Source organism: Anomaloglossus baeobatrachus, chromosome 11 (assembly GCF_048569485.1).
Source record: "Anomaloglossus baeobatrachus isolate aAnoBae1 chromosome 11, aAnoBae1.hap1, whole genome shotgun sequence".
NCBI classification, from domain to species: Eukaryota; Metazoa; Chordata; class Amphibia; order Anura; family Aromobatidae; genus Anomaloglossus; species Anomaloglossus baeobatrachus.
Window position 1 is genome coordinate 28,827,924 of NC_134363.1, and position 21,105 is coordinate 28,849,028.

At 48.3% G+C, this 21,105-nt stretch overlaps 1 protein-coding gene across 1 annotated transcript in view; it reads left to right on the forward strand.

Annotated features, from left to right (window-relative positions):
• Window positions 1-12,194: 12,194 nt before the first annotated feature.
• Window positions 12,195-21,105, forward strand: part of KCNN4 (potassium calcium-activated channel subfamily N member 4) — a 53,223-nt gene continuing 44,312 nt past the window's right edge. Inside the window, exon 1 of the mRNA XM_075329070.1 lies at window positions 12,195-13,172. Coding sequence (XP_075185185.1) covers window positions 12,882-13,172 — 291 coding nt within the window. The 5' untranslated portion in view covers window positions 12,195-12,881. The remainder of the gene's footprint in view (window positions 13,173-21,105) is intronic.

Genomic DNA, 21,105 nt, shown 5'->3' on the forward strand with positions numbered 1-21,105 from the left:
CCCTCCACACAGTATGATGCCCCCACAATCCTCCACACAGTATGATGCCCCCACAACCCTCCACACAGTATGATGCCCCCACAACCCTCCACACAGTATGATGCCCCCACAACTCTCCACACAGTATGATGCCCCCACAACCCTCCACACAGTATGATGCCTCCACAAGCCTCCACAAAGTATGATGCCCCCACAACCCTCCACACAGTATGATGCCCCCACAACCCTCCACACAGTATGATGCCTCCACAAGCCTCCACACAGTATGATGCTTCCACAACCCTCCACACAGTTTGATGGAGCCCATTTCACACAGTATGATGCCTCCACAACCCTCCATACAGTATGATGGAGCTATTTAACACAGTATGATGCCCCTACAACTCTCCACACTGTATGATGCCTTCACAAGCCTCCACACAGTATGATGCCTCCACAACCCTCCACACAGTATGATGGAGCCCATTTCACACAGTATGATGCCCCCACAGCCCTCCACACAGTATGATGCCCCAACAGCCCTCCACACAGTATGATGCCCCCACAACTCTCCACACAGTATGATGCCCCCACAACCCTCCACACAGTATGATGCCCCCACAACCCTCCACACAGTATGATGCCCCCACAATCCTCCACACAGTATGATGCCCCCACAACCCTCCACACAGTATGATGCCCCCACAACCCTCCACACAGTATGATGCCCCCACAACTCTCCACACAGTATGATGCCCCCACAACCCTCCACACAGTATGATGCCTCCACAAGCCTCCACAAAGTATGATGCGCCCACAACCCTCCACACAGTATGATGCCCCAACAACCCTCCACACAGTATGATGCCTCCACAAGCCTCCACACAGTATGATGCTTCCACAACCCTCCACACAGTTTGATGGAGCCCATTTCACACAGTATGATGCCCCCACAGCCCTCCACACAGTATGATGCCCCCACAACCCTCCACACAGTATGATGCCCCAACAGCCCTCCACACAGTATGATGCCCCCACAGCCCTCCACACAGTATGATGCCCCCACAACCCTCCACACAGTATAATGCCCCCACAACCCTCCACACAGTATGATGGAGCCCATGTCACACAGTATGATGCCCCCACAACCCTCCACACAGTATGATGAAGCCCATTTCATGCAGTATGATGCCCCCACAAGCTTCCACACAGAATGATGCCTCCACAACCCTCCATACAGTATGATGGAGCTATTTAACACAGTATGATGCCTTCACAAGCCTCCACACAGTATGATGTCTCCACGACCCTCCACACAGTATGATGCCCCCACAACCCTCCACACAGTATGATGCCCCCACAACCCTCCACACAGTATGATGCCCCCACAACTCTCCACACAGTATGATGCCCCCACAACCCTCCACACAGTATGATGCCTCCACAAGCCTCCACAAAGTATGATGCGCCCACAACCCTCCACACAGTATGATGCCCCAACAACCCTCCACACAGTATGATGCCTCCACAAGCCTCCACACAGTATGATGCTTCCACAACCCTCCACACAGTTTGATGGAGCCCATTTCACACAGTATGATGCCCCCACAGCCCTCCACACAGTATGATGCCTTCACAAGCCTCCACACAGTATGATGTCTCCACGACCCTCCACATAGTATGATGCAGCCCATTTCACACAGTATTATTCCTCCCACACAGTTCTTTTCTTCCTACAGTATGAGTCCCCCTCATACACAATATGATGACCTCACGGTCCTCCATACAGCATTATCCCCATCATTCCTCCAACGCAGTACATTCCCCCATGCATTATAATGCCCCCACAGTACATTCCCCGCGACACGATACAATGCTTCCACAATGCCCCACATGCAATATATGCCCCCAAATAGTACAAGGTTCCACAGCCCCTTACACAGTATAATGCCCCACTGTACCCACACCTAGTATGATGCCTCTACAATGCCCCCCAATACAGTATGATGCCCCTACATCCCTCCCACACACTACATTCCTCCCTACAGTATGATTCCCCTACACACAATATGATGATTCCGCAGCCACCAGCAGGGTATGTTGCCTTCATGATGCCCCCCAATAGTATACTGCCTCCACACTGTATGATGCCCTCAAAGTTCCCAATACACAGTATGATACCCCTACATGCCCCCAAACAGTTTGATGCCTCCACAGTCCTCCAAACAGTATGCTGCCTCCATGAAGCCCCATAAAGTATGGTGGACTCACATTTCCATTCTGTCCTGGCCTTTACCATGTCCTAACCTGTCCATTACCTTTCCTGAGTTGTAAATTTTGAGGCCGTACTACTAGTAGATGTCTCAGGACCCGTCTCCTCTAGGTCACTTAGTCCTTTGGTCAGTCTTCTGCCTCATCTCTATCAGATGACTCTTACACTGTGGAGGCTGTGGTTGCTATGGTAGCTGGGGCCTAACAATGGCCACCAGGCCTGACCTGCCATTTTAGCACATCTATTAGTCTCTGCACTATATAACCATAAAATAGTGTAAAAATATTAAGCTCTTACATATACTGGAGAGGGCCTCGACAAATAAATGCCCCCATAAGCCCTTGTTGTTGGACGTGAAGTGAATCCCCTTGGCCTGGCGGCCATTAATAAACATGGCTGCTCAGTCCTTGGTCACATCTCCCACACAGACGGTGGACCACAGAGAGTTTTTCCTGTCCATGCCCTGACAGGAAGAGCACCTGGGTTACGACATGACACCCATAGGTGCGATTAGATCCGCCATTTATAGTTCAGTCTGCATGTGGTGAATTTTCTTAATTTGGAATAGCAGAAGCAAATGGACAGTAGTGTAATGTTTTTATGCCTGAAAAAATATCTGAATGTGTTACAGGTCTGCATTTGTTCAGGGGGTTTGGTCTGGGGTCTGCATTGGTTTTGTGGTTCTCACCTGAGGTCTGCATTTATTCAGGGGGTCTGGGGTCTGCCTTTGTTTCGAGGCTCTGGTCTGGGGTTTATATTGGTTTAGTAGGTGTGGTCTGGGGTCTGCATTTGGTCATGGAGACTGGTCTGAGATCTGCATTGGTATAGTGAGTCTGGTCTGGGGTCTGCATTTGGTGAAGGAGACTGGTCTGAGGTCTGCATTGGTTTAGTGGGTCTGATCTGGGGGTCTGCATATTTTAGGGTGTCTGGTCTGGGGTATGCATTTCTTCAGGTGGTCTAGTCTGGGGTGTGCATTTGTTCAGGGGGTCTGGTCTGGGGTCTACATTTGTTCAGAGGGTCTGGCCTTGGGTCTGTAATCTATCATGGGGTCTGGTCTGGGGTCTGTATAACTATCATGGGGTCTGGTCTGGGGTCTATATTGGTTTAGTGGGTCTGGTCTTGGATCTGCATTTGTTCAGAGGGTCTGGTGTGGGGTCTGAATTTGTTCAGGGGGTCTGGTCTCGGATCTGCATTGGTTTTGTGGTTCTCACCTGAGGTCTGCATTTATTGAGGGGGTCTGGTCTGGGGTCTGCCTTTGTTTCGGGACTCTGGTCTGGGGTCTATATTGGTTTAGTAGGTATGGTCTGGGGTCTGTATTTGTTCAGGGTGTCTGGTCTGAGGTCTGTATTGGTTTAGTGGATCTGGTCTGGGGTCTGCATTGGTTTTGTGGTTCTCACCTGAGGTCTGCATTTATTCAGGGGGTCTGGGGTCTGCCTTTGTTTCGAGGCTCTGGTCTGGGGTTTATATTGGTTTAGTAGGTGTGGTCATGGAGACTGGTCTGAGATCTGCATTGGTATAGTGAGTCTGGTCTGGGGTCTGCATTTGGTGAAGGAGACTGGTCTGAGGTCTGCATTGGTTTAGTGGGTCTGATCTGGGGGTCTGCATTTTTTAGGGTGTCTGGTCTGGGGTATGCATTTCTTCAGGGGGTATAGTCTGGGGTGTGCATTTGTTCAGGGGGTCTGGTCTGGGGTCTACATTTTTTCAGAGGGTCTGGTTTGGGGTCTGTAATCTATCATGTGGTCTGGTCTGGGGTCTGTATAACTATTGACTCGCCCACCCCAGGGCTATGGGACACCCGGTGCCAGGCCGGACTAGTCCGGAGGTAGTCAGTGGTGGCTGGGCCCGGCTCCGTGGCCCTGGTGGGTGTCAGTAGAATATGTGGCTTGCTTGTTAATGGTTGTGTTCGTGACGCCACCTGTGGTATGCGGCTAATAAGCCGCCGCTGCTGTGTGAGGCCACCGGGATGATGTTATGGCAGCAATGGTGGTACTGCTCCCCACAGGTGGAGCAATGCCCGGGGCACAGTTGGTGCTTGTGAATGTCTATGCAGCGGAAATAACAGAGGCAACTCCAAGGGTGCAGTTCCAGTTCTTTACTCACAGTTCTTGTCAGGGCAGAAGGACCCTTGGACTGCTGGAACCTCTGTCAGGGACCTCCGCCTTCTGGGTGATTCAGAGTGTGAAATCCGGTACCCTTCTCTTAGTGTCTCCTTCTCTGCTGTCTTCACTAGCCTTGCCTTAGTTAGGATGGACCTGGCTTGGCCTCCACTACAGCCTCCAGGCTGGGGGGTCACCTGTCGGCTGATTACCCCTTTTCTGGACGTCTGCTATGGGTTCTGGCCCTGGGAGCTTACAACGTCCCTGGGCCTCGGTTTTTACTGTTTGGAGATTGTCTTTGCACTCCTCCAGTCTCTAGGGACCGTCCCCTGTCGCAGCTTAATCACTCCACCGATGTCAATGTGGAACAGGCCACCGCAGCCTGCAGCTACCCGTGGCGCCTCTAGGCCCTCTCTTCGGTACCTAACAAGGACTGCTCGTGGTACCTACAGGACTACCCGCGGCCCTGCGACCCTTTCTTTCTTCCTTTTCTTTCTCCTCCTTGCCTGCCTCCAGCAGACCTCCTCCTCCCTCCTTTCTCTCGTTCTTCTTCTCCAACTACATGCTCACTCTTTACTCTCTCACTCCCCGAGGTAACTGACTAACCTTGACCTTCCTATCTCTGTCTGCTCTCAGATGGCTCCTCCCACCTCCCCAGTTGCTAAGCTGTAACCTATGGGAGCAGGGATGGGTCTTACAGCCCCTCCCAGCATGCAGCATGGGAGGGTTGCCTGCCACTTTCCCTGGTCCTGTGTGTCCCTAGCAATGGGTGTAGTGTGGATTTACCAGGGGACCGGAGTTCACTCTCTTCCTCTCCCAGAATGGGGCATCACACCGCTGGTGGGGTGCAATGACCTGTGGCGACGGAAGCCTCAGGGGCGCCACACTCCCCCACAGCAAATCCCAGCAGGTCCTCGGGCTGAAAAACAACAAAAACAAGTGGAAGAACTGCAAAACATTTTTGGTATGCAATAACATAAAACAGAAAAACATTTCTTCCCTTTATGGGAGGCACATATCATAAACGTTGCGAACTTCTTATAAAGAAAACTCTAAGTGTGCACTTCCAGTCCATTGCACGGTTCGGGCAAATCCCCCATAATTCTGGTAGGGGGCACAACAGGTGCAACTAATTACATTTTTGGCTACTACAAGTCCAGTAGCCCGGCAGTTCGTTTCTTTCAATCAAACAAAATGACATAATCAACCAGCCATTAAGTCCAATGGCCTGGTTACATAGGACACATAAACAACATACCAGCCACTAAGTCCAGTGGCCTGGTAGGACATGACACATACACTTCCACCGGGGCCCACATTCCAGTTCAGTGGCCCGGTAGCACATAACATGGGGGGTGACGTCTTCAAAAAGAATAAGGGGCAAAACACAGCAGGAAAGGGTGTCGTCTTCGAAAAGAATCAGGGGCAAAACACGAGGGACTTCTTCAAAAAGAATGAGGGGCTATGTACAATTCGGCAGCTCTTCATCTTCCTTTCTCTCGAGGGTAGATGTCAGGGTCCCACTCCGGCATGGCTCCTGGCAGCAGGTACGCCGACGAGATCATCGTCTGGGTCCCCTGAGCACTGGTCCCTGACCTTCTGCGCTGTCCTGCAGCCTGGATTGGAGTGGGGCTGCCTGTAGGCGTTGCACGGCGCTGCTGCAGAGGGCTGCTTGTCTGCAGGGGGCTGTTGCTGTGGTCTCTAGGGCCCTGCTTTGGCCGGGCACCCTGCATCACACACGCCATGGAGATCCTGGTCTGCGTCTCCTGGGTAACTGTTGTAGGCCCGCTGCAATGTTCTGCGGCCTGGGTCTGTCTGGAGGACGGGCTGCGGCTGCTGCTGACAGGGGAATCGCTGCAAGATGGCATGGCGCGGCGCCACTCCGGTTCCTCCGGGGCTGCTTCCTCCTGCACAATGTGCACATGCAGCGCATACCACCCGCGGTCCCCCATCAGCCGGGCATACTCAACCACATCACCCGGTTTGGCATCGCGTCCTGGGTGGCCTCTGGGCAGGTGCTCCTCAATGTCTCTCCGGGCCACAAACACGTCTTTGCCCAAGCCGGGCTCCCGGATGAAGCCCCAGCCGCCTTTCTGCCTGAAATCAACTACGGTGCCCCGTCTTACCGGGCACTCGGTCCCCTTCAGGGCCTTCCTGACCTCTTCCTTGGAGGCCAGATTGGCGACTTCTCGGGCCCTTCGTTTCTCCTCCCGGAGTTCACGCTCCCGCTGGTACTCGACCACCAGCCTCCGGCACGTCATCTCGTTGGCCAGGGGAGTTTCCTTGGGGAGCAGCGGCCGCTGCAGTCCCCTGGTTTCTATGGGCGCTGCGTCCCAATTCACTCCCGGGGATGCCATTCCCAGGAGGCTCACAGGGGGACTCGGCAGGGGGCCCACTAGTTGTTCGAGATGCGCCCCACCCCAGGCCCCGTCTGCGGGGGTCTCAGGCCGGCCTCCGGTACTCCACCGGGCATCCGCGGGGTGGGCCGGGAAGGCCAGGGGGTCGGTGAAGGGGCTAAGCGGGGGCGCGTGGCTGGACCCTGGGTCCGGACTGGACGGGGTGTCTGGTTGCTCACCCTGCACTTGCTCCGCGGCGTCCATCCACCGTTCCAGATCCTCCGGCACCCTTGGTGTCTCTCTCGGCCGGTCCGCCTCCGCCTCCATGCTGCTCAGCCTCCGGGCCAAAACTCTTATTTCTTCCTAGAGCAGGTCCAGCTTGCGGTCCTCTCTTCCGGTCCCTGGTGCACCTCGCTGCAGCTCCTCCGCCATGCTACCGACCTGGAGAAGGCTGCCTGGAACACTGCTCGGGTGCTCGACCACGCCACTCGGCTGCACCCTTTCCCTTCTTGGAGGCGGGGCCAGAGGCTGTACGAGTAGCTGGCGCCAGACTGGCGCCCAGCCCATCACGGCCGGCATCACTCCGCTTGCGATAAGGTACATTTTCTTTATCTGCTGGTCTGGCTTTTAAACTCTTTCTGCCAGCCGGCCAGCTTATTTGGTCGCCACTTCTTTTTCTTCCGCTTTCTATGGCAGGCACCGCTTCGCGCGCTTTTCTTGGACAAGGGGGCGGGGCTTCTCTTCGCGCCCTTTCTTCTTACACGCCCCCCTTCTTCCCGCTCTCAGCTGCGCTAATGGCGGCGGTTTCTCAGTAAAGTACACAGTCGGTCACACGGTTCTTCAGGCGCACAGTACCCGGTTAGACCGGGCACGAAATCCTGTTCGTGACGCCAAGTTGACTCGCCCACCCCAGGGCTATGGGACACCCGGTGCCGGGCCGGACTAGTCCGGAGGTAGTCAGTGGTGGCTGGGCCCGGCTCCGTGGCCCTGGTGGGTGTCAGTAGAATATGTGGCTTGCTTGTTAATGGTTGTGTTCGTGACGCCACCTGTGGTATGCGGCTATTAAGCCGCCGCTGCTGTGTGAGGCCACCGGGATGATGTGATGGCAGCTATGGTGGTACTGCTCCCCACAGGTGGAGCAATGCCCGGGGCACAGTTGGTGCTTGTGAATGTCTATGCAGCGGAAATAACAGAGGCAACTCCAAGGGTGCAGTTCCAGTTCTTTACTCACAGTTCTTGTCAGGGCAGAAGGACCCTTGGACTGGAACCTCTGTCAGGGACCTCCGCCTTCTGGGTGATTCAGAGAGTGAAAGCCGGTGCCCTTCTCTTAGTGTCTCCTTCTCTGCTGTCTTCGCTAGCCTTGCCTTTGTTAGGGTGGACCTGGCTTGGCCTCCATTACAGCCTCCAGGCTGGGGGGTCACCTGTCGGCTGATTACCCCTTTTCTGGACGTCTGCTATGGGTTCTGGCCCTGGGTGCTTACAACGTTCCCTGGGCCTCGGTTTTTACTGTTTGGAGATTGTCTTTGCACTCCTCCAGTCTCTAGGGACCGTCCCCTGTCGCAGCTTAATCCCTCCACCGATGTCAATGTGGAACAGGCCACCGCAGCCTGCAGCTACCCGTGGCGCCTCTAGGCCCTCTCTTCGGTACCTAACAAGGACTGCTCGTGGTACCTACAGGACTACCCGCGGCCCTGCGACCCTTTCTTTCTTCCTTTTCTTTCTCCTCCTTGCCTGCCTCCAGCAGACCTCCTCCTCCCTCCTTTCTCTCGTTCTTCTTCTCCAACTACATGCTCACTCTTTACTCTCTCACTCCCCGAGGTAACTGACTAACCTTGACCTTCCTTTCTCTATCTGCTCTCTGGTGGCTCCTCCCACCTCCCCAGTTGCTAAGCTGTAACCTATGGGAGCAGGGATGGGTCTTACAGCCCCTCCCAGCATGCAGCATGGGAGGGCCTTCTGCCACTTTCCCTGGTCCTGTGTGTCCCTAGCAATGGGTGTAGTGTGGATTTACCAGGGGACCGGAGTTCACTCTCTTCCTCTCCCAGAATGGGGCATCACACCGCTGGTGGGGTGCAATGACCTGTGGCGACGGAAGCCTCAGGGGCGCCACACTATCATGGGGTCTGGTCTGGGATCTATATTGGTTTAGTGGGTCTGGTCTGGGATCTGCATTTGTTCAGGGGGTCTGGTGTGGGGTCTGAATTTGTTCAGGGGGTCTGGTCTCAGATCTGCATTGGTTTTGTGGTTCTCACCTGAGGTCTCTATTTATTGAAGGGGTCTGGTCTGGGGTCTGCCTTTGTTTCGGGACTCTGGTCTGGGGTCTATATTGGTTTAGTAGGTATGGTCTGGTGTCTGTATTTGTTCAGGGTGTCTGGTCTGAGGTCTGTATTGGTTTAGTGGATCTGGTCTGGGGTCTGCATTTGGTCATGGAGACTGGTTTTAAGTCTGCATTGGTTTAGTGGGTCTGATCTGGGTCTGCATTTTTCAGGGGGTCTGGTCTGGGGTCTGCATTTGGTCATGGACACTGGTTTGAAGTCTACATTGGTTTAGTAGGTCTGATCTGGGTCTGCATTTTTCAGGGGGTCTGGTCTGGGGTCTGCATTTGTTCAGGTGGTATGGTCTGGTGTCTGTAATCCATCATGGGGTCTGGTGTGGTGTCTATATTGGTTTTGTGGTTCTCACCTGAGGTCTGCATTTACTCAGGGGGTCTGGTCTAGGGTCTGCCTTTGTTTCGGGGCTCTGGTCTGGGGTCTATATTGGTTTAGTAGGTATGGTCTGGGGTCTGTATTTGTTCAGGGTGTCTGGTCTGAGGTCTGTATTGGTTTAGTGCATCTGGTCTGGGGTCTGCATTTGGTCATGGAGACTGGTCTGAGGTCTGCATTAATTTAGTGGTCTGATCTGGGGTCTGCATTTTTCAGGCGGTCTGGTCTGGGGTCTGGATTTTTTAGGGGGTCTGGTCTGGGGTCTGTAATCTATCTTGGGGTCTAGTCTGGGGTCTGCATTTCTTCAGGGGGTCTAGTCTGGTGTGTGCATTTGTTCAGGGGGTCTGGTGTGGGGATCTGCATTTGTTCAGGGGGTCTGGTGTGGGGTCTGTATTTGTTCAGGGGGTCTGTTCTGGGGTCTGCATTTGTCCAAGTGGCCTGGTCTGGCAGTTGTAATCAATCAGGGGGTCTGGTCTGGGGTCCCTATTGGTTTAAGGGCTCTGGTGAGCGTGCCATAATTGCTTACTGAGTGTGATTTGGGGTCTGAAATCACTTAGGGGATCTATGGTTTTAATCTGTTTGAGGGTCTCGTCTATGGCTTTTCTTTGCTTACGGGACCTGGGCTGGGGGCCAAAATTATTTAGTGACAGTGAAGAGCGGCATCAGCCAAAATTCAATCTGGCAGACCACCTGAATTCACCCAGAAGATTGAATTTCCCTGGAATCTCCAGACCTCATAATAAACATAGGGTATAAATGTAGTCGTAGCCCATGGAAGGGTCTTTTTGCGCAGCTCCTCTTTCTGCGTCTTCCCTCTGGGCCGAGGTTTCTCAAGTAGACCTGACTTCAGCTGTATCTGAGACATCAGCATAGTGGAGCAGGGAGCCGACAGATCTCTGCTCCACCATATCTCTGCAGTCTATTGACAAGTTTAATCCTCACTATTGTTACCTGCAATTTACTGCAATTCCACTAGATGGCGATATGGACGTCATTTCTTAAAACTTTTCACTAGGAAAAAAAAAAAAATCACTTTTTTATTACTATCATTTTGGGGTCCCTATGACTTTCTTTGCATTTTGTCAAATGAGCGAAAAAAAAAATGATTCTGTAAACTGATTTTTTATTTATTTTATGGGAAAAAAGGGTAATAAAAACTTTTATATATGCTGAAATGCAATACTTTAATATTGCAGTGTCTCGAGATGGCCGTTGGTCGTGGTGTCACAACTTCAGCAGTATCTGATACAGCTGAATACAATGGTGGAGCAGGGAGCCGACGGATCACTGCTCCACCAATCCATGTAGAGCGGATCACTGCTCCACCAATCCATGTAGAGCCTAAAAATGACCTGTGAAGCCGAGCCAAAGCAGGTATTCAAACATGGGAGACACAGGCGCCATCGTGTAGGGGTTGAAGGCATACATTTCCTAATTTCCAACCGCGTAAATGCTGCGGTCACGACTAATAACTGCATCTAAGGGGTTTAGCTGCTGTGATCAGAGTTGGCTCAGGTGCCGGCTGTATAACACTCCATACTCCATCCGTACAACGCCTACATCCTCCGAGCACGCCTTCATTATAAGTATATGATGCCCCCTGTCCGGCTGCAGAGCATTACTCAGGTGCCGCAACCTCCACTCTCCGAGGAAGCTCCTGCAGCCAATTATCCACCTTCTATACCCACCGCACATTGGCGTAACTTCAAGTTCATTGGCCCCAATGCAAAAGCTCTAACGAGGCCCCCAATTATTGCAACTCCTTAATAGCATTGGTCTTTTTATAGGGTCTTTCTGAGGCCCCCTAAACTCCAGGATCAGGGCACGATTGCAACCCCTGCAAAAGCTCCAATGGCGCACCCAATTATTGCAACTTCCTAAATAGCATTGGTCTTTTCATAGGGTCTTTTTGGGGCCCCCCTAGACGCCAGGACCCGGGTGCAATTGCAACCCCTGCAAAAGCTCCAACGGGGCCCCCAATTATTGCAAATCCTTAACATCACTGGTCTTTTTATAGGGTCTTTTTAGGGCCCCCCTAGTCTCCAGGACCAGGGTATGAATGCAACCCCTGCATAAGCTCCAACGGGGCCCCCAATTATTGCAAGTCTTTAATAACATTGATCTTTTTATAGGGTCTTTTTGGGGACCCCCTAGACTCCAGGACCTTGGTGTGATTGCAACTCCTGCCAAAGCTCCAACGGGGCCCCCAATTATTGCAAGTCTTTAATAGCACTGGTCTTTTGTGGCCCCCCTGTAAAAGCTCCAAAGGGACCCCAAATTTTTGCAAGTCTTTAATAGCATTGGTCTTTTTAGGGGGTCTTTTGGGGCCCCCCTAGACTCCAGGACCAGGGTGCGATTGCAAGCCCTGTAAAAGCTCCAACGGGGCCCCCAATTATTGCAAGTCTTTAATAGCACTGGTCTTTTGTGGCCCCCCTGTAAAAGCTCCAAAGGGGCCCCCAATTTTTGCAAGTCTTTAATAGCACTGGTCTTTTGTGGCCCCCCTGTAAAAGCTCCAAAGGGGCCCCCAATTTTTGCAAGCCTTTAATAGCATTGGTCTTTTTAGGGGGTCTTTTTGGGGCCCCCCTAGACTCCAGGACCTGGGTGCGATTGCAACCCCTGTAAAAGCTCCAACGGGGCCCCCAATTATTGCAAGTCTTTAATAGCACTGGTCTTTTGTGGCCCCCCTGCACCTGCTGTAGTGACTCCTCGGCCACCACACAATAACTCCAGTATGGCCACTTTTTTTTTTCCGCCGCCTCCTTCTCCCCTCCCATCCCCTGCAGCTAAACAAATAAGATATATTACAGGGCGAATACACCAGAGCGAGCGAGAAAGAGGTAAAGCCAGCGCTGATGGGGCAGAGCTGATGGGGCAGAGCTGATAAGGCAGAGCTGTTGGGGCAGAGCTGATAAGGCAGAGCTGTTGGGGCAGAGCTGATGGGGCAGAGCTGATGGGGCAGAGCTGATGGGGCAGAGCTGATAAGGCAGAGCTGATGGGGCAGAGCTGATAAGGCAGAGCTGATGGGGCAGAGCTGATGGGGCAGAGCTGATAAGGCAGAGCTGTTGGGGCAGAGCTGTTGGGGCAGAGCTGATGGGGCAGAGCTGATAAGGCAGAGCTGATGGGGCAGAGCTGATGGGGAAGAGCTGATGGGGCAGAGTTGATGGGGCAGAGCTGATGGGGCAGAGCTGAAACAGTTAAAAAGTTCTAAAAAGTACTCTCTAGAGGACTCTCAGTTCTTTTAAACAATTTTTTTAAAAAGTTTCGGAAACTTTTGACAAGTGAAGAGTACGAAAAGTTTAGAAGAAAGTCAAAAGTTTCCCCCAAAATTTATCGAAAAAAAGATTTTTGGACGAGGAGTCAGGTAACAAGTGGTCGGAGTTCGGAGTCGACGTTCCCCTCCCTTTTGCCAACGAGAACACAGGAAGCTTGCGGTTTCCTTCGCTGTCTCTGGTAGCCGGACTGGGCCGGGGCTCAGGAGACGCTGCCAAGGCTGCACATGGGAAGGAGCGGCTGGCCTCTGTTTACAACATGCCTTCCTGCATCCCGAGGGAAATCGGCTCGCAACGACATGCAGACCAAGGAGCTCACCGAGATCTCCATCCTCAACGCCAAAGCCAAGGTGGACATCCTCCGGCAGCCCGCCTCCGAGAACCTGAGGAAGCTGAAGAAGAGGAAGGCTCTGGTGGAGCAGAAGAAGAGGTTGTCCGCCTGGATCCTGTTCTTGGCGCTGCTGGGCATCCTGCTCATGGTCATACACACCGAGCTGCTGCGCTTCGCCAACTGCAAGGTAAGAAAATGTTTGCCCCCCTGGTGAAGGAACGTTTCGCCACAAAACTTTTGACAAGTTGTAAATCCTCACCAGAAGTTGTGATCGGTGGAGATTTAGGCACCCCTTAACCGGTGGCATTGGGATCTTATAGATCCGGGTCTCCAAAGAGCTGGAGTTTTATGATAACTTCTGAGCCATGTTATTATTATTATTATTATTATTTATTATTATAGCACCATTTATTCCATGGCGCTTTACAAGTGAAAGAGGGTCTACGTACAACAATCATTAACAGTACAAGACAGACTGGTATAGGAGGAGAGAGGACCCTGCCCGCGAGGGCTCACAGTCTACAGGTAGACTTTATTAATGATATTATGGAACTGCCTTCTAAGCAATTGTAGGTCCAGTTCCATAAAGAGGCACAGGAGTGACCATGTATTTTCTATCTAGCCTCAGAGCAACTTTAAGAATATTATGGAATTGCCTTGTAAGCGATTGCAAATCCAGCTCCATAAAGAGGCACAAGAGCGACCATGTCCTGTATTTTCTGTCTAGCCTCTAAGCAACTTTAAGAAAAATATTATGGAATTGCCTTGTTATCGATTATCTAATTTGATGTGATTACAGGTTACAACTCCATAAAGGGGCACAGAAGTGACCATGTCCTGTATGTTCTGTCTAGCCTTAATGTGCTCCGAGCAAGTTTATTAACAATATTATGGAATTGCCTTGTAAGCATTTGTAGGTCCAGCTCCATAAAGGGGCACAGGACTGACCATGTCTTGTATTTTCTGTCTAGCCTCAGAGCAACTTTAAGAACAATATTATGGAGTTGTCTTGTAAGCAATTTTCTAATATGATGTGAATACAGGTTACAGCTCCATAAAGGGGCACAGGAGTGACCATGTCCTGTATGTTCTATCTAGCCTCAGAGTAACTGTAAGAACAATATTATGGAATTGCCTTGTAAGCGATTGTAGGTTCAGCTCCATAGAGAGGCACAGGAGCGACCATGTCCTGTATTTTCTGTCTAGCCTCAGAGTAACTGTAAGAACAATATTATGGAATTGCCTTGTAAGCGATTGTAGGTCCAGCTCCATAGAGAGGCACAGGAGCGACCATGTCCTGTATTTTCTGTCTAGCCTCAGAGCAACTTTAAGGACAATATTATGGAATTGTCTTGTAAGCGATTGTCTAATTTGATGTGATTACAGGTTACAACTGCATAAAGGGGCAGAAAAGCGGCCATATCCTGTATGTTCTGTCTAGCCTCAGAGTAACTGTAAGAACAATATTATGGAATTGCCTTGTAAGCGATTGCAGGTTCAGCTAAATAAAGGGGCACAGGAGCGGCCATGCCCTGTGTTTTATGTCTAGCCTCAGAGCAACTTTAAGAACAAAATTATGGAATTGCCTTGTAAGCGATTGTCTAATTTGATGTGATTACAGGTTACAGCCCCATAAAGGGGCACAGAAGTGACCATGTCCTGTATGTTCTGTCTAGCTTTACTGTGCTCCAAGCAAGTTTAATAACAATATTATGGAATTGCCTTGTAAGCGATTGTAGGTCCAGCTCCATAAAGAGGCACAGGAGCGACCATGTCCTGTATTTTCTGTCTAGCCTCAGAGCAACTTTAAGAGCAATATTATGGAATTGTCTTGTAAGCGATTGTAGGTCCAGCTCCATAAAGGGGCTCTGGAGCGGCCATATTTTGTATTTTCTGTCTAACATTAATATGCTCTGAGCAATTTTAAGAAAAATATTATGGAACTGCCTTTTAAGCGATTGTCTAATATGATGTGATTACAGGTTACAACTCCATAAAGGGGCACAGGACTGACCATGTCTTATATGTTTTACCCAGCCTCAATCTGCTCTGAGCAACTTTATGAACAATATTATGGAATTGTCCTATAAGCGATTGTCTAATATGATGTGATTACAGCTCCGTAAAGGGCCACAAAAGCGACCATGCCCTGTATGTTCTGCCTAATCTCAATCTGCTTAGAGCAACTTTAAGAACAATATTATGGAATTGCCTTCTAAGCGATTTTCTAATATGATGTGGCTACAGGATACAGCTCACTGTAACAAAACAAGAGTTATCTGCTGGGTACGATATTCGGTATTCTTTTTATTCTGCCTAATGGAAAACGTCACAGAGGAACGGTTAAAACAATATTATGGAATTGCCTTGTAAGCAATTCTCCAAAAAAAATGATGTAATTACAAGTGTAGTTCAGTGAAATAGTACTGAAGCGGCCGGATGGGTCCCATATCCAGTATTCTATGTATTCTGCCTACACTAAAATGGCTCAGAGCAACTTAATATTATGGAATTGCCTTGTAAGCGATTTCTTAATATAATCATATTACAGCTCTGTGAAGGGGCACAGAAATGTCTAGCGGGATACTATATTCTGCATATTATATTATTATCTAGCCTCAATCTTCTCAGAGCAACTTTAATGACGGGATTATGGAATTGCCTTGTAAGCGATTTCTTAAAATGATGTTATTACGATTGTAAAATTTTATGTTATTATAGTTACAACTTCCTAAGGGGACACAGGAGCCACCAGCTGGGTATGATAGCCTATTTTGCTTAACCCGAAACTACTGGGAGCATTGTAGAAAAAAAATATTATGGAATTGCCTTTTAAGCAATTGTGAAATATTATGTTATTATGGGTACAACTTTCTGAGGGGGCACAGGAGCGGCCAGCAGGGTATGACAGCCTATTTTGCTTAACCAGAAACCTACTGGGAGCATTATATAAAACAAATGATATTTTGGAATTGCCTTTTAAGCGATTGTAAATTATCATGGTATTATGGGTACAACTTCCTGAGGGGGCACAGGAGAGGCCATCAGGGTATGATACTCTATTTTAATTAACCTGAAATTACTGGGAACATTAGAAAAAAAATATTATGGAATTGCCTTTTAAGCGACTGTAAAATATCATTTCGGAAAAAAATATTATGGAATTGCCTTTTAAGCGACTGTAAAATATCATTTATTACGGGTACAACTTCCTGAGGGGGCACAGGAGCGGCCAGCTTGGTATGATATCCTGTCTTACCTGGGCAGCTTTAATAATGATTTTATGGAATTTCCTTATAAGCAATTGCCTAAAATGATATAATTATCGGGATTGGTCCCTTAACCAGTAGAGGGGCGGCGAGATGTGTGTTCTGTGTGACCGATCACTACTGAGAATAACTTTAAAAAAATATATTATGGAATTGTATTATAAGCGATTTTCCAATATGATGATAGTATAATCTTCTGGTGAGGCCGCCGTGCACATAAGCTGCTGTTTACGGAGCCGGGATGCTGATGCTGGATCCTGTAATGCAATTTCTGTAATATTGACTGTCATGATGTAGAGGAATTGCTATTTAAGTCACTTTCTTAGTGGCTATGATTACTCCTGGTAGCTGTTTATAGTTTATATGTCTTGTGAAATGATGTAGCAGAGCCGAGGCGGAGACTAATCGGCTGCAACAAGAGCAAAACTTGCATTCTGCAAACAAAACGTGACTTGACAGGTGGAATAAAAAAAGACAGAGTACAAAATCAGATCCGGTGCAGCAGAGCTGAGTTTGTTATTCGGTTCAATGCAGGTAATAATATATATGAGACGAATTAGTGAACGCAAATTCGGCTCTGCTACATCTGAATCTCATCATGTTACACAAACGTTTCCGAAAGCCACTGATTGCTCTGGTTTTTTGAGTTTGTCATGTCGTCTGACTCTGAAAGCAGATGTAGCAGAGCCCGGTGTTTTTTGAGTTTGTCTCTGAAATTTCGGGAGGGGGGGGGCGTTTTGGGGGGTTAAAGGGGGATTTGGGGAAGGGGATAAGACTGTTCCATTGCGCTAATGCAGCGAGTTATGGAAGTAATAACATGTTCGGCTCTGCTACATCAACCATCTTTCTTGTATTTTGGGATCTTTAACATCTCCAATATCTCTGCTTGCTGTCAGTGAATGGAAACATGTTTCCAATCCGAGCCTATAACTGCCATCCTGGCAAAGTCACACAACCCCCCCCCCTCCCCCTTTCCGGCTGTGCCAATCAGGGAGTTTTCGCCTCCTTTGCATTCACTGACAGCAAGCAGAGATATTGAAAATTCGAAATTTTATATAATGTGAAAAAAAACTATGTTTACAAAATAAATAACTCAATAAAAAAATAAAATTACATCTGCAATATCTCTGCTTGCTGTGAGTGAATGGAAACATTTACAATTTGTGCGGTCCTGGTAAAATCACACAAAACACCACCTGCTGCCAGTCAGGGAGTTTTCACCTTCTTTGCATTCACTGACAGCAAGCGGAGATATTGCAAATTCTGAATTTTATATAATGTGAAAATAACTCTGCATACAAAATAAATAAATAAAATTACATTTCCAATATATCTGCTTGCTGTCAGTGAATGCAAAAATTTACAATCTGAGGCTATAAAACCCATCCTGGTGAACCCACACAAACACCTCAGGGAGTTTTTGCCTCCTTTGCATTCACTGACAGCAAGCGGAGATCTTGAAAATTCGGAAATTTATATAATGTGAAAACAATTCTTTGTTTACAAAATAAATAATAAATAAATAAAATTGCATCTCTGCTTGCTGCGAGTGAATGGAAACATTTACAAATTGTGTAGTCCTGGTAAAATCACAACCCCCGGCTGCCGCCAATCAGGGAGTTTTCACCTTGTTTGCATTCACTCACAGCAAGCGGAGATATTGAAATTCGGAATTTTATATAATGTGAACACAATTCTTTGCTTACAAAAAAAATAAATAAAATTACATCTCCAATATCTCTGCTTGCTGCCAGTGAATGGAAACATTTACAATTTGCGTGGTCCTGGTAAAATCACACAAACCACCCCAGCTGCCAATCAAGGAGTTTTCGCCTTCTTTGCATTCACTGACAGCAAGCGGAGATATTGACAATTCAGAATTTTATAGAATGGGAAAAAAACTGTATACAAAATAAATAAATAAAATTACATCTCCTGTATCTCTGCTTGCTGCAAGTGAATGAAAACATTTACAATTCACAGCTATAAAACCCTTCCTGGTGATCCCACACAAACCCCCCGGCTGCCAGTTAGGGAGTTTTCACCTCCTTTGCATTCACTGACAGCAAGCAGTGATATTGAAAATTCTAAATTTTATAGAATGTGAAAAATCTCTCTGTTTACAAAATAAATAATAAATAAATAAAAATACTTTTCCAATATATCTGTTTGCTGTCAGTGAATGGAAACATTAACAATTCATAGCTATCAAACCCGTGCGGGTGGTCCCACACAAACCCCCCGGCTGCCAGTCAGGGAGTTTTCGCCTCCTTTGCATTCACGGACAGCAAGTGGTGATATTGAACATTCGACATTTTATAGAATGTGAAAAAAACTCTCTGATTACAAAATAAATAATAAATAAATAAAATTACTTTTCCAATACATCTGCTTGCTGTCAGTGAATGGAAACATTTGCAATCAGCGGCTATAAAATCCGTCCTGGCAAAATCATACAAACACCCTGCTGCCAGTCAGGGAGTTTTCGCCTCCTTTGCATTCACTGACAGCAAGCGGTGATCTTAACAATTCGAAAAAATTCTGTTTACAAAATAAAACTATTTATCTAAACTCTTACAAATGTTTGAATGCTCATTTGCATAACTTCTTTCCCAGGGTGCATTGTCTGGTTGGGGGGGGTGCACTTACTTCCCAAACTCCATTACAAAGGATTCTACTATCCACACTGTGTGAACTCGACCCCAACCGGGCATCTTAAAGGGGCCCATAATAAGGGACATAGATCTTCTTCAGTGAGTCTGAATAGACTGGAGATACAAGACAGCGAGTCCTGACTGCTGATGAGTGCAGCTCTGAGGGTCTGTGCGCTGCCAGCTCCAGGGCGCTGATGCCAGGCTGTAAATTAGCGATCAGTAGCTGTTTATACACACACAGGCTGGCAGAGGAAAACACTGACACAATCACCATTGTGATTCTTGAACTCCTGCCCGGTCACTGACTGCCTGAGGCTTCAGGAGCAACAATGGGAGCTGACATCAGAGGGGGACGGGGGGGGGGCAAGAGGTGGTGAGGCAGCTGGACATATACAGGACTGGGGTACAATGGGGGCGATTGTCTCTGGATGGCGACATTTCAAGATATCAAAGACAGCAATGAAAACGATTTTAAAAAAATAAATATAATTTTATTATACTGCAGAGCTGCACTCACTATTCTGCTGGTGCAGTCACTGTGTACATTACATTACTGATCCTGAGTTACCTCCTGCATTATACTCCAGAGCTGCACTCACTATTCTGCTGGTGCAGTCACTGTGTACATACATTACATTACTGATCCTGAGTTACCTCCTGTATTATACTCCAGAGCTGCACTCACTATTCTGCTGGTGCAGTCACTGTGTACATACATTACATTACTGATCCTGAGTTACCTCCTGTATTATACTCCAGAGCTGCGCTCACTATTCTGCTGGTGGAGTCACTGTGCACATACATTACATTACTGATCCTGAGTTACCTCCTGTATTATACTCCAGAGCTGCACTCACTATTCTGCTGGTGCAGTCACTGTGTACATACATTACATTACTGATCCTGAGTTACCTCCTGTATTATACTCCAGAGCTGCGCTCACTATTCTGCTGGTGCAGTCACTGTGTACATACATTACATTACTGATCCTGAGTTACCTCCTGTATTATTCTCCAGAGCTGCACTCACTATTCTGCTGGTGCAGTCACTGTGTACATACATTACTGATCCTGAGTTACCTCCTGTATTATACTCCAGAGCTGCACTCACTATTCTGCTGGTGGAGTCACTGTGTACATACATTACATTACTGATCCTGAGTTACCTCCTGCATTATACTCCAGAGCTGCACTCACTATTCTGCTGGTGGAGTCACTGTGTACATACATTACATTACTGATCCTGAGTTACAACCTGTATTATACTCCAGAGCTGCACTCACTATTCTGCTGGTGTAGTCACTGTGTACATACATTACATTACTGATCCTGAGTTACCTCCTGCATTATACTCCAGAGCTGCACTCACTATTCTGCTGGTGGAGTCACTGTGTACATACATTACATTACTGATCCTGAGTTACCTCCTGTATTATACTCCAGAGCTGCACTCACTATTCTGCTGCTGCAGTCATTCTGTACATACATTACATTATTGATCCTGAATTACCTCCTGCATTATACTCCAGAGCTGCACTCACTATTCTGCTGGTGAAGTCACTGTGTACATACATTACTGATCCTGAGTTACCTCCTGTATTATACTCCAGAGCTGCGCTCACTATTCTGCTGGTGCAGTCACTGTGTACATACATTACTGATCCTGAGTTACCTCCTGTATTATACTCCAGAGCTGCACTCACTATTCTGCTGGTGCAGTCACTGTGTACATACATTACTGATCCTGAGTTACCTCCTGTATTATACTCCAGAGCTGCACTCACTATTCTGCTGCTGCAGTCACTGTTTACATACATTACATTACTGATCCTGAGTTACCTCCTGTATTATACTCCAGAGCTGCACTCACTATTCTGCTGGTGCAGTCACGGTGCACATACATTACATTACTGATCCTGAGTTACCTCCTGTATTATACTCCAGAGCTGCACTCACTATTCTGCTAGTGGAGTCACTGTGTACATACATTACATTACTGATCCTGAGTTACCTCCTGTATTATACTCCAGAGCTGCACTCACTATTCTGCTGGTGCAGTCACTGTGTACAGACATTACATTCCTGATCCTGAGTTACCTCCTGTATTATACTCCAGAGCTGCACTCACTATTCTGCTGGTGCAGTCACTGTGTACATACATTACATTACTGATCCTGAGTTACCTCCTGTATTATACT